Here is a 13,661-nt window from a genome sequence, read left to right as displayed (position 1 = left end):
TGAGGAATCCAATGCGCAGTATGGGGACTTGAGTTAATGATTCTGTATTCTCACCACACACACACACACACACTCACAAAGGGTAACTATATGAGGTGATGGAGGTGTTAACTAGCTTGAAAGTGGTAATCATTGATTGATAGATAGATAATAGCTAGATATAAAATCATCATATTGTAAAAAAAAAAAAAATAAAAAATAAAAGAAGGGGCGCCTGGGTGGCGCAGTCGGTTGGGCGTCCGACTTCAGCCAGGTCACGATCTCGCGCTCCGTGAGTTCGAGCCCCGCGTCGGGCTCTGGGCTGATGGCTCAGAGCCTGGAGCCTGTTTCCGATTCTGTGTCTCCCTCTCTCTCTGCCCCTCCCCCGTTCATGCTCTCTCTCTGTCCCAAAAATAAATAAACGTTGAAAAAAAAAATAAAATAAAATCATCATATTGTAGAACTTAAATATACACAACTTTATTTGACAAAGAAAGAGGACCCCTCCCTCACTTTCTATTCTCTGGTAGGGTTTCACAATGTAAAATGAACTAAAGGCAACTGTATGTTTGTGTGTGTGTGTGTGTGTGTGTGTGTGTTTAAGGGAATCACTATTTGAGCAGAATATTGGCTGATATCAGAGCTGCGATAACATGAGTCTGAAAGCAGGATTGGTGGAGGCGGGGCACTAAAAAGGGACCATGAGACCTAGGACTTCCTGACCACCCAGAGGATTTCGTACCTACTAATCCCAGACATTTTCACTGCAAGTGCCCTCTCAGCACACTGTCTAGACTCCACCTCCTTCCTTCTAGGTGAAGCTTGGAGGTCCCTGTTGTGAGTTGACCTCTGAGTTTAAACAAAGGCCAGATGTCTTGAGATACTCTTGCATTGAGAAATTCTAGCTTCAACTCTTGGCAGACCCCAAGACTGGTTTCCCATATTTTCATCCATGGGATGATGTTCCTGTCCCAGAATGAAATAAATAGAACAGAGCACAGGAGAGGGAGGGGCTGATGTTTGTCAAGATCAAAGCCAAGAGTGAAGAAAGCATTTAGGACCACGAATGTCTTGAATTCTTTGTGAAAAGAAGAACTTTGTTAGAGAGAGCAACTTCTCTCCATTTGAATCAGAGAGGAAACCCACCACTCATACTCCACAATAAAATAACCATTGCATCATTTAAGTGGTAAGGGTGAAAACTGCCGTCATACAAGACAGGAGAGGAAAATATAGGTAAGTGTGCAATGATTTCTAGATGGTGAAAGAAAAGACTAATTGGGAAAGCAACACAATAAATCAGGAAAGGTTACTGGAATTTTGTACATAAACATAACTCCTGAATGAGAAACAATGGGACGTAAGCAAAAGGTAAAAAGTAAACCCAAGGAGGGGCACCTGGGTGGCTCAGTTGGTTAAGCGTCTGACTTTGGCTCGGGTCATGATCTTGCAGTCTGTGAGTTTGAGCCCCGCATCGGGCTCTGTGCTGACAGCTCAGAGCCTGGAGCCTGCTTCGGATTCTGTGTCTCCCTCTCTCTCTCAGCCCCTCCCCCGCTCATGTTCTGTCACTCTCTCTCTCTCAAAGATAAATAAACATTAAAAAAATTTTTTTTAAATCAACCCAAGGAAGTACCTTCAAGAAATGGGATGGATCTTTAACAAATTAGTCACGCATCATCTGCCTGATTTGTACTCCAAGATGAGTATATAAATTCACGTCTAATGAGGGTTTCTCTTCCAGGGCTTTCCCTGGGCTTTGAAGATGAGAAAAAGAATGGTGAGTTTTCTTGCATACACTTGATCTGTTCCTGCATCCCAAGTTTTCTGTCTGATCCTCTGAATTCTGGGAGGGCACTGCCAGTCATCACTTGGAAGATTCAGACTAACTCTGAATTCTTTCCAGAGACACTTACCAAACCCTACCTCAGTGCCTTGCCCAGCCCAGTGGTTGAACAGGGACGTAACGTGACCTTGAGGTGCCTGGGTCACCGCCACAATGTGACATTCATGCTGGGGAAGCTGCAGGACTCTGGGTACAGACAGGAGCAGAGATCTGCAGGATATGAGGCTGAATTCCTCCTCACTCACCTGGAGCCAAAGAATGCTGGGACGTACTTTTGTGCCTACAAGACAATGGGCTCCCAGGAGTGGTCAGAGGAGAGTGAACACCTGCAGCTGGAGGTCACAGGTGAGAAAGGCGGCTTCAGGTTTGCCCTTGAGGCACACATTCCTTTTCCTGTGATGGAACATGGCTGGGGAGAGAAGAGTCCAGGAAACAAAAAGACAGCTGTGACCGCTTGAGTGTGGAGAATTGGGGGAAGGCGGGAATGGGAACTGAATTTGGTGACCAGTTCTCATCAGAGATTCCGGATGGGTATCAATGAGGTGGGTGTGGATGGAGGGTGTTTTAGAATATAGGTATGAACAGAAAATTTGAAGCATGACCAAAGATGGAGATGTGATTATCACTGGGGAAAAAAAAAAGTGTTTGTTAGAGTTTCCAAGAGGGGGATGCCATGCAGGACCACACAGAGAAGCACCAGGGCTAGTCAGGAAGCAGAGGGAGGGAGAAGATGGGGCAGTAACCTTTACTGTGGTTTCTGTGGGAAGGAACAGGCTTAGGATTGGCTCTGGGGTATAGAGGCTGTCCCTGAGTGTCTCGTATCTGACCCTGGAGTCATTAGGGCAGGGGAATAGTGGTCCAGAGTGTGGGAGCCATAGAGGAGGTGGTCAAGAGTGTGAGTTCTGGATTGCTTGGGTTGCATTTGAGAGGTGTGCTTGAGGGGGAGCTGTCTCCTATCTCTAGGAAGTAGATACTCTGGGAGGAGAATATCTCCAGGGTCAGCAAGGTCCCAAAATGTCAAAGAATCAAATACAGAAAATAAAAAACATGGTTAATACAGAGATGGGTAAGAATGTCCCCAGGGAAACCCTGGTCCTCCCCTTTACCCCCATTGCTTTGTACTCTTCAGGATCAATCCTAAAACCTTCCCTCTTACTCAGCATAGATCCTGAGACAATTCCAGGTCCCAGTGTGAGACTCTGATTCCATACAGCAGAACCAAATGTATGGATATTGTTCTGCTGAAAACGGTGATGGCAGAGCCACTACAAGTTGAGAAAATAAGAAAATCCAAACTGAGCATCGTGGCAGCATAAGACATCCCTCATTTTTGTACCAACCTTCCATGTCAACAACAGAAATGTGGCATCCATGCACAAACAAAAGTGCTTTTGTGGGAGTTGTGGGATCTGGCACCATACACCAAGGGACCCAAGAGGAGTCTCACCCACCTGTGAGTTGAGTAGTAGGCAGACAGACCTCAGTACCAGCTGTGGAACCTGCAGGAGACTGTAAATTATTTCCAGGTCCTATTGGCCATGGTCTGGAAGCACCTGGAGATGTGATCAATAACTTATGGACAAGGGAACCTGTGTGGACATCTACAAACCAAGACTGAATCATGAAGAAATGGAAAATCTGAACAGATCAATAACAGAGAAGGAGAGTGCCTCAAAAATCAAAAACCTCCCAATGAAGAAGAGCCCAGGACCAACCAGAAGGTTTTGCTTATGAATTCCACCAGACATTTAAAGAAAAAATAATGCAAATCCTTCTCAGAGTCTTCCCAAAAATGGAAGAGGAGGGAACACTCCTACTTTCATTTTATGAGGCTGGCATCACCAATACCAAAGTCAGACAGCAACACTAAAAGAAAACTACGGAGCAATATAATATCCCTGATGAACATAGATGCAGACATTCCCAACAAAACATTAGCAACCAAGTTCAACAGCACATTAAGGTTACACATCATGGTTAAGTGGGATTTGTCCCTGTGGCATAAGGATGGTTCAACATATACAATCAATAAATGCGATAGACCACATTAGTGAATGAAGGACAGAAGTCATACGATCATCTCAGTAGATGCAGAAAAGGTATTTGACAAAATACAACATACTTTCAAAATTAAAAACTCTCCACAAATGGGGTATAGAAGGAATACATCTCAACATAACAAAGGACATACGCAAGTCCACAGTTGGCATCATACTCGAAGGGGAAAGGTCGAAAGCTTTTCCTCTAACGTCAGAAACAAGACAAGGATGTCCGCTCTCACCATTTCCATTCAACGTAGCAATAGAGCAATCAAACAAGACAAAGAAGTAAGAGGCATCCAAACTGGAAAGGAAGAAGTAGAACTGTCTTTATTTGCAGATGATGTAATCTTACATATGGAAAATCCTAACGACTCAACCAAAAAAATGCTGGATCCTGAATGGTCAAAGCAGTACTGAGAAAGAACAAAGTTGGGGGTATCACACATCCTAATTTCAAACTATACTAGAAAGCTACAGTAACCCAAATGGTATGGTACTGGCATAAAAATAGACACATAGACCAGCAAAACAAAACCAAGAGCCCAGAATTCAAGCCTCACGTATACAATCAACTAACATTTGGCAGGGGAGTCAAAAATACTCAGTGGGGTGAGGGTAGTCTCTTCAATAAATGGTGTCGGGAGAACTGGATACCCATATGCAGAAGAATGAAATTGGACCCCTATCTTACACCACTCACAAAAATCAATTCAAAACGTAGTAGAGACTTAAACATAAGACCCCACACCATAAAATTCCTCGAAGAAAACGGGAAAACTCCTTTGCTTAACCTTGGCAATGAGGTTTTCAGATATCACACAAAAAGCATTAAAAAGGCAAAAATAGGGGCGCCTGGGTGGCTCAGTCGGTTAAGCGTCCAACTTCAGCTCAGGTCACGATCTCACGGTCCGTGATTTCGAGCCCCGCGTCGGGCTCTGGGCTGATGATGGCCCAGAGCCTGGAGCCTGCTTCCGATTCTGTGTCTCCCTCTCTCTCTGCCCCTCCCCCGTTCATGCTCTGCCTCTCTCTGTCTCAAAAATAAATAAACGTTAAAAAATTTTTTTTAAAAAAGGCAAAAATAAACAAGTGGGAAGGCATCAAGCTAAAAAGCTTCTGTGTGGCTGAAGAAACAGTCAACAAGATGAGAAGACAACTTAACCAAACGGGAGAGAATATTTGCAAAATGGCCGTGCTCTTGCCTGAGATAGGGAAGACTGGCAAGGAATAGGATTGGAAGGGGAGGGGGGAATTAGTGGGGTCATAAAAATATTTTTGTTATTAGAAATAATACCAAAACTCCAAGAATATTAGAAAGAGCAATCTCATATTCTGACCCTGGTTTGCGAACCCAGTGAGCATCCCAAGAGTGGGGAAGACATTCTCTGCTTCCCAAAGAAGGCATAGAGTCCGTAAGTGGGACATGAGGACATAGGACCCCAAGATTCCCACACAATCATTGTGATTTCTTTTTCTTACCTCCTGTTTTCTAGATGACCGCAATAAACGCAGAGCCCCTCCAGGGGGAAAAGGTAAGTTAAATTGAAGAATGCTTTTCCAAATTATACCCACCTCATGAGACAGGGGATCCTTTTTGATTAAAAGGCACAAGAAGCATCTCGATGCATGATTTCTCAATGCGATTGGGAGGATGATTGCCTCTCTTGGGCAATGACTCCTGAGCTCCTCCTGGGTTCATAAAAATCTGATGAGTAAGACAGCACGAGGTGCATCGTTTGTCATTTTACATAATGAAAACACTATGGTGAAGTTTTGGGAAGAATGGGGATGAGCTTGTGTGTCTGGTTTGGGCAGCACGATCCCTGTGCTGTGGGGTCCACGTGCTTTGGGAATATGTATGACCAAAGGACTTGCTAAAACTTCTAAATTCTCAAACACAGCTGAACATTCAGTTACTTTTCCCTGATGCTGCTTTGCCATGAAGAATTGGCTAAGATTCTATCCTCAGAGATGCCTGTAAAAGTTAGAGCTTTTTTTTTTTTAATTTTTTTCAACGTTTTTTATTTATTTTGGGGACAGAGAGAGACAGAGCATGAACGGGGGAAGGGCAGAGAGAGAGGGAGACACAGAATCGGAAACAGGCTCCAGGCTCTGAGCCATCAGCCCAGAGCCCGACGCGGGGCTCGAACTCCCGGACCGCGAGATCGTGACCTGGCTGATGTCGGACGCTTAACCGACTGCACCACCCAGGCGCCCCAAAAGTTAGAGCTTTTGACATCTTTGGATGAAAACAGGAGCTCATCCAGATTTTAATGGCCAAATATATAATGTAAATTGGCAACTAGGTGCTTACTCATCTTTAATTTCTGCAACTTGTAACCTCCCTACAAGCTACTCCAAAGAGCCAAAATTGTTCAGGGCTGTCATTAGAGTTGACACTGACATAACCAGCTTTTTTTTTTTTTTTTAAAGGTATCTCCCAAAATGTCCTTGCAAAATAAGTAATAGTCTTTGAAAATGTGTTTATTCAGGATTAGCAGACTTTCTACTCCAGCTTTAGGACCATAATGCGTGCCAGGAATGTTTTCTTGGAGAGATCTGAAATCTGATAGCATCCAGGAGCATGAAAGGGTCAGAAATAGAGCAGGAAGTGTCAGAGGGGAAAGAGGAAGAGAAACGGTGATTTCGGCTCTTGCGTTTTCTTTCTTTTTGGTTGATACATAACTACACTCCCTAAATTCACCCTTTTGAAGTATATGACTCAGTGGCATTTTACTATGTTTGCAAGGTTGTGCAGCCACAGCCACTATACAATTCCAGAACATTCTCATCACCCCCAAATGAAATCGCCAGCCTGTTAAGCGGTCTCTCCCCATCCCCATGGTGGACATTTGGGTTGTTCATACCTTTTTGGTATCGCAATAATTCTACCCTGAGCATTGGTGTGCACGTACCTGTTTGAGTCCCCGCTCCCAATTTTTCTTCGGTATCTACCCATGGGTAGAATTGGAAGGGCATATGTTAACTCTACATTTAACTTTTTGAGAAACAGCCAAGTTATTTCCCAATGTGGCCGCCCCATTTTACATTCCCACCAGTAATGCATGTGGGTTCCAATATCTCCATATCCTTGCCAACCCTTATTTTCCTTTTATTATAGACACCCTAGTGGGTGTCTTCTTAAGATGTGCTTTCTGAGTTCAAATTTATACCGCCGCGATTTTAAACAGAATAAAGCCTTTAAGCTCAGACAGGATGTCCCCAGCCCGCATACGAGGCCAGTCTTCTCTTCTGTGCCTGTGACTTTATTTACGCCCCATGTCAAGCTGTATCCCTTTGCTCGTCTGATTCCTTCACGCCAACACCAGAGACTCTTTGCAGTTTATTCTGGCAACTTGTAAACAGGGATGTGAAATTTGGCCAGGATATGTGGACATCTCAGGGTGAGCTCAGATCGATGGGTGTGGGGCCATAGGAAGAGGGAAGTCTTGTAATAGTTTACTTCTCATTTCTAGTGAGCTGCTGTGGGAGAGAAATCTAGGCTAGAGGAAGGTTGAAGCTTCTCTGCGTCCATTCGGGGCCTTGCTAGTCTGGGAAGAGCTGCTCTTGCCCTGTGTCTCACGTCCCTGGTGATGCGGTGATAGATTGCTGTGTTTGAGGGTGTGTTGGATTCAGGGCTGCTAGAAGCAGACTCTCACATAAGTACGAGCGTGGAAACGATATTGTAGAGGGCACGGGGGAAGAAGGCATGAGAAGAAAAGGACAGAACACGAGTGTCTTTTGCTCAATGCCACGGGAAAGTGCAGGAGATGGAGAAGGTGGCACACACGGGCAGCCAGGGTTAAGGCAGGAAACCACGATCCAGAGTGCATAAAAACGGCAAAGGGATCTGGGGGAGCAGGGAAGGAGGAGTATCAGCATCATCTGCTACAGAGGGAGACAGGTGTGGGCGGGATATCGGGGGAGAAAATAATCATTATCACTGCGATCTCATTATCCTACATGGTGAGTCAGATTCTAGACTGAGTGTTGCAAAGCCAGTACTCGCACCTTCCATCATTATCCAGCTCTGTGAGTCAGGTATTCTCACCCCACCCCTCTCCTTCCGGCCCCATCTTTATGGAGCTGTAATCGGGAAATAAAATAAGGTATTTAAAGTGTGCCCCGTGATGGTTGGGAGTACAAGTACGCTGTGAAAGGAATCCCCCCATCAAGTGAGTGAATGCACCTGCCCCTCACGTACTCACTTTTTTTTTTTTTAGTAAGAATGCTTAAGATCTCTTTAAGCAAATTTCAATTATACAATAGAGTATCAACTACTGTCACCATACGATACATTACATGTGCAGAATTTATTCACCTTTTTAAAAAAATTTAATATTTATTTTTGTGAGAGCGAGAGACAGAGTGTGAGACAGGGAGGGGCAGAGAGAGAGGGAGACACAGAATCCAAAGCAGGCTCTAGGCTCTGAGCTGTCAGCACAGAGTCCGATGTGGGGCTCGAACTCACGGACTGTGAGATCATGACCTGAGCCGAAGGCAGACGCCCAACCAACTGCGCCACCCAGGCACCCCATGTTGTCTTTTATAAGTACTTTTTATTCGCTTCTTTTGAATGCAAACAGAGTCGATGTGTTCAAATTCTGTCCAAATTTAAAAGACTGAAAAAAAGTACTATCAAACAAAAAAATTCAGTTCTTATGGTCTTCTGTATAGTAGGCATTTTGGAAGAAAAATTCCACACGAAGGATAATTCTAGTAAGCCTCAGTCAGCAAGAGAACCCTCCTGTGAAAATACTAACTGGTGTGGTTCTGTTTAGAAATAAGACATATCTAGATAATTCAAAAATAATGTTCCTGGTAGCCAGGAAACATTCATTGTAAATTCAAGATCTCACGTAAAGGGAAAACTTCATGTGATTGGCAATAAAATTGCTTATTATGTGCCATTTTAACTTAAAACGCGTATATGTTAGATATTAAACAGTTACGAATTTGCATTAACATATTTCTCCTGATTGGCGTTCCCATTGCCCCAAAAAGTGAATACCAAGGAAAGTAATGTATTTTATGAACTTGAATAATCACTATACACATCCTGGATTACCTCTGGATTTCTCTCAAAACTTGTTATACTCTTACTCCTGTTTTTTAAAAGTTTTTTTTTGAGTTTATTCATTTTTTTTTCAACGTTTATTTATTTTTGGGACAGAGAGAGACAGAGCATGAACGGGCGAGGGGCAGAGAGAGAGGGAGACACAGAATCGGAAACAGGCTCCAGGCTCTGAGCCATCAGCCCAGAGCCTGACGCGGGGCTCGAACTCCCGGACCGCGAGATCGTGACCTGGCTGAAGTCGGACGCTTAACCGACTGCGCCACCCAGGCGCCCCGAGTTTATTCATTTTTGAGAAAGAGAGAGAGAGAGAGACAGAGCATGAGCGGGGAAGGGGCAGAGAGAGAGGGAGACACAGAATCCGAAGCGGGTTCCAGGCTTTGAGCTGTCAGCAGAGAGCCCGACGTGGGGCTCGAACTCATGACCTAAGCTGAAGTCAGATGCTTAACCGACTGAGCCACCCAGGAACCCTGATTCATCTTTTAACTGGAAGCTTCTCCTCACTTACCCCGCCCTCAGCCCCTGGCAACCATCTACTCTCTGCTTCTATGAGTTCAATTTAAAAAAAATTTTTTTTTTTTAATTTTTTAGATTCCAAGTGTAAGTGGAATCCAATCGTGTAGTGTTTGCCTTTGGTTCATGTCCCTTAGCATAATGCCCTCCAGGTTTCATAGGCTTTGTTGCACATGGTAGGATTTTCTGAATAATATCCCAGGGGTGTATAACATTTAAACAACCCTTGAACTGGGAGAGAGTTGGGACTTCCATTCATGTCTGATGGGACTTGCCTCTGCCAGCATCGCCGTTATGTGGGGAAACGCGTATCTGCCCAGACTGTGAGCTCACTTCTCTGGGGTTTCCACACCCAGTGGCCAGCACAGAGCTGCCCGGACCTGGGGCCGCCTGGCCTGAAGGGTTAGACATCCCAGGACTTGAAGCCCATCCCGGCTGTGTGACTTTTTTTTTTTTAATTTTTTTTTAAACATGTATTTATTTTTGAGAGACAGAAAGAGACAGAGCATGAGCAGAGGAGGGGCAGAGAGAGAGGGAGACACAGAATCCGAAGCAGGCTCCAGGCTGTGAGATGTCAGCACAGAGCCTGACGCGGGGCTTGAACCCACGAACTGTGAGATCATGGCCTGCGCCGAAGTCGGATGCTCAACCAATTGAGCCACCCGGGCGCCCCATAAATCTTCATTATTGTTGATACGGCTGACACACTGATTGGGAATTTCCCTTGGGCGAGGCCCTCTCTGGGAGTGCCCACCTGGTTGCCCCCCCCCCCGCCCCCCACCATGCAGTGCAGTCAGTAGCTACTATTCCCATCCTCGCTTTGAATGGGGAAAGGGAAAGTCAGATTCACTCCCCTAAGACATCGGAAGGTCCAGCTCGGAAGCAGCAGCTGGAGGCTTTAGAAGCCGGGTTGTCTAGCTGCTGACGACTGTCCTGCCGCATGCAGACTGGGTGTCTGGGCAGCCAAACTGATTGTGTGACCTGCTCCTCTCCCACCAGTCACCAGGTCCATCATTGCTGCCACCTGCTGCTGTCTCTCCATTTTGCTCCTCTTCCTCTCCGTCTTCCTCATCAACAGATGCACCCAGCATGGTGAGTTCAGGGATGCACCGATTGAAAACACTGGGGAAGGGGAGTGAAGTGAAGGATTTCCTCATCAGCTAAATTCCTCCCTGTATTATTATTATTATTATTATTATGATTATTATTATGTGTTTTTTTGTAGATTTGTCACATGAAGAATCCACCAAGAGGTAGATAAACTCGACGTATCTCGTGCCCCCTCCCACCTTTCACAGACCCTGTTTGCGTGTCTGTGATTCCCACTCCCGTCCAACCCGTGCTGTGACTCTCTTCTTCTCTCCAAAACCCTATCCTCTCCCCGAGTCTTCAGATCCCACACTTTAATGTGTTTCTGTCTCTCAGAACCAGCCATTCCAAACTGCCCCAGCAGGAGGCTATGGGTGAGTGATAAGGGAAGAAACCACATGGGCATGGTGGGATAGGAAGGGTAAGTCTGACTCCTGCAATCTGAGAACTGATTTTTTTCCCCCTTTCTCTCACATGCAGATTCATCCGACCTGGAAAGGACATCTGTCTCAGTGAGTTCTCCCCAAGAGCTCACTTATCTCCATAGGCCAACCCTGTTCACCCCCTGGCTTAACCCACACTCTGGTTATATGACTGCCCCTAGCTCACACAATTTACCGGAGGCCAATGAACATTGTGTTTAAAAACATATGCTTCGGCCAAACTCATATAAACTGAGGGCAGAATGGTGGTTACCAGGAGGTGAGAAAGTTGGTAGATAAGTAAGTTCTGGAGATGAAATGAACAGCATTGTGATCACGGTCCGTAACGATGTATTCGAACTTCAGAGTTGCTAAGAGATTACATCTTAATTGTTCTCACTGCTTGGAAAAGACATGATAATTATGTGATGGGATTCATGTGTTAGCTAGCACTATGGTGGTAATCGTGTTGCAATATATAAATGTATCAAATAAACACTTGGTACATTTATATATTGCAACACGATTACCACCATAGTGGTAAAACCTATACAATGTTATATGTCAGTGACATCTCAATCAACAAAGATACATGGGCTTTTTGTTCCCGAGTAGCTAGACTCCAACTGCCCATGGCTACTATTTACTACCAATATGGTCTGAGACAAATCATGAAACCCCTGTGATCTGGACCCTTCATTGCCTCCCATGTCGAGTGGGAATCAAAATCCCCCATGAGAAGGCCTGTGTGAATCCACTGATGTGCTAATCATAAAGGGTTTGCTGAAGTTTCCAGCAAATTTTAAACGTCAGATGGCATAAAAGCACCAATTAACAAATGTTAACCAATGTACATCATTTCTTTCTATTTAAAATACTGTTTACTTGTGATTCAACATGAATTAGCATTACCTTGGGGTGCCTGGGTGGCTCAGTTCGTTAAGTGTCTGACTTCAGCTCAGGTCATGATCTCGTGGTCTGTGAGTTCAAGCCCCGCGTCCGGCTCTGTGCTGACAGCTCGGAGTCTGGAGCCTGCTTCGGATTCTGTGTCTCCCTCTCTCTCTGCCCTTCCCCCACTCACGTCCTGTCTCTGTCAGAAATGAATAAACATTAAAAAAATTTTTTTTAATTAGCATTACCTCTAAGAGCAATAACAGATAACGTTTATACATTTTTTCCATAGGACACAGAGGTCCATTGGCTTATTCTTTATGTCAAAGCAAGTAAAAAGAGGCATTAGCAAAAAGTACAAATGGTTCAATGTTGTGTTTAAAAAATATTTATGCACATGGCATTCACTTAGATATGCATATAATTTTTTAAGGTATGGAAAAACATAGTTCACAGATTCACAAATGAAGCCTCAATAAACAAATCTGGCCTATTTTAAGCGTTGGATTAATGACATTGATTAGCAAATTGTTGATCATAATATTAAAATAATATAATATTACGATGTGCTATCTCCATACAGTGAAATTCTATTCAGCAATAAAAAAGGAAGAAACTAGTGATAGGTACCTTTGGTACAAGGATGTATTGCAAAAACCATTTTGCTAAGTGAAAAAAAGCCAGATACAGAAGACTGTCCATGGTGGTGTTCCATTGTGTAACATCTCCAGAAAAAGCACATCAGTGGTGGCCTACGGCTGGGGTGGGGAGAGCAGGTGTAACTGCACATAGGCACGAGGGAACTTTTTTGGGTGACGAATGTTCTAAAACTTACTGTGGCGATGGCCAGCCATATCATTCTACCGATTCACTAAATGTCATCAAATTGCACACATGGTACATAAATTATATCTTAATAACACTTTTTTTTTTTAATTTTTTAACGTTTATTTATTTTTGAGACAGAGAGAGACAGAGCATGAACAGGGGAGGAGCAGAGAGAGAGGGAGACACAGAATCGGAAACAGGCTCCAGGCTCTGAGCTGTCAGCACAGAGCCCGACGCGGGGCTCGAACTCACGGACCGTGAGATCAGGACCTGAGCCGAAGTCGGCCGCTTAACCGACTGAGCCACCCAGGCGCCCCAATAACACTGTTTTAAAAACAGTGTAATATTACATAACCAGTAGGAATTCTTGAAGGGTAGTAGTTCCTATTCTCAAAACCACACATTTGCAATGACTGTTATTAGTCCCAGTTATACTCATTAGCATCGTTTCATTAAAACCAGAGTCAAAACCCTCATCGTCCGTGAAACATGGCCATTCCTAGAATGGCTCTGTCCAGTAGGACTTCCCGCCATGATGGAAGTGTCCCAAAGCTGTGCTCATACAACAGCCACTGCATGCATGTGGCTTGTGCACATTTGAGATGCATCTGGTGTGACTGAGGACCTGAGTTTTGAGTTCGATTTAACTTTAATTCACTTAAATGTAAATAGCCATATGTGGCTTGTAGGTACCATACGAGACAGCTAAGCTCTAAATGCCCATCTCTTTTCCCCAAAGGCTGAAAGACCTCCAGGGAGTGAGCTATGCTGATCGAAACCCCAAGGCACCACCTGCGGTGGCTTCTGTCCCCCGCCGAGGGGCCCCCAGTATCCTGTGAACGGACAGTGCTGTAGGATCCCTGGAAGGAGGAGAACGTGATTTAAGGTGGTGGAGGTGACTGAACACAGGGAAACCAGGTCACTGTGTGTCCTTGGCTCATAATCCATAGTAATAAAATGAAGTTTCTGCTTTTTTGCTTCCA

General features: G+C 44.6%; 1 protein-coding gene and 1 long non-coding RNA gene across 5 annotated transcripts in view; one reads left to right on the top strand and one right to left on the bottom strand.

The window, feature by feature from the left end:
* Window positions 1-13,661, top strand: part of VSTM1 (V-set and transmembrane domain containing 1) — a 17,456-nt gene extending 3,795 nt beyond the window's left edge. Inside the window, exons 2-9 of one of the 3 annotated variants that reach the window (XM_047100957.1) lie at window positions 1,721-1,756; window positions 1,883-2,167; window positions 5,355-5,393; window positions 10,448-10,540; window positions 10,674-10,701; window positions 10,874-10,911; window positions 11,018-11,049; window positions 13,418-13,661. In XM_047100957.1, coding sequence (XP_046956913.1) covers window positions 1,721-1,756; window positions 1,883-2,167; window positions 5,355-5,393; window positions 10,448-10,540; window positions 10,674-10,701; window positions 10,874-10,911; window positions 11,018-11,049; window positions 13,418-13,450 — 584 coding nt within the window. In that variant the 3' untranslated portion in view covers window positions 13,451-13,661. The remainder of the gene's footprint in view (window positions 1-1,720; window positions 1,757-1,882; window positions 2,168-5,354; window positions 5,394-10,447; window positions 10,541-10,673; window positions 10,702-10,873; window positions 10,912-11,017; window positions 11,050-13,417) is intronic. The other 2 variants (XM_047100958.1, XM_047100959.1) reach the window with 2 other exon arrangements.
* On the bottom strand, window positions 1,996-11,910 carry LOC124527759 (uncharacterized). Of its 2 annotated transcripts, XR_006965965.1 has the most exons (3): window positions 11,872-11,910; window positions 5,434-5,550; window positions 1,996-3,375 (listed from the first exon to the last, which is right to left on the bottom strand). It is a non-coding gene; the product is annotated as an uncharacterized LOC124527759 (long non-coding RNA). The 2 variants fall into 2 exon arrangements; XR_006965964.1 differs by lacking the exon at window positions 11,872-11,910 and having other exon boundaries at window positions 5,434-5,919.

Source organism: Lynx rufus, unplaced genomic scaffold (genome assembly GCF_022079265.1).
Source record: "Lynx rufus isolate CCGP_SWC_20201006 ecotype Redwood Valley unplaced genomic scaffold, mLynRuf1.p SCAF_54, whole genome shotgun sequence".
Lineage (NCBI taxonomy): Eukaryota > Metazoa > Chordata > Mammalia > Carnivora > Felidae > Lynx > Lynx rufus.
This window is presented reverse-complemented; position numbering and strand designations above follow the sequence as displayed.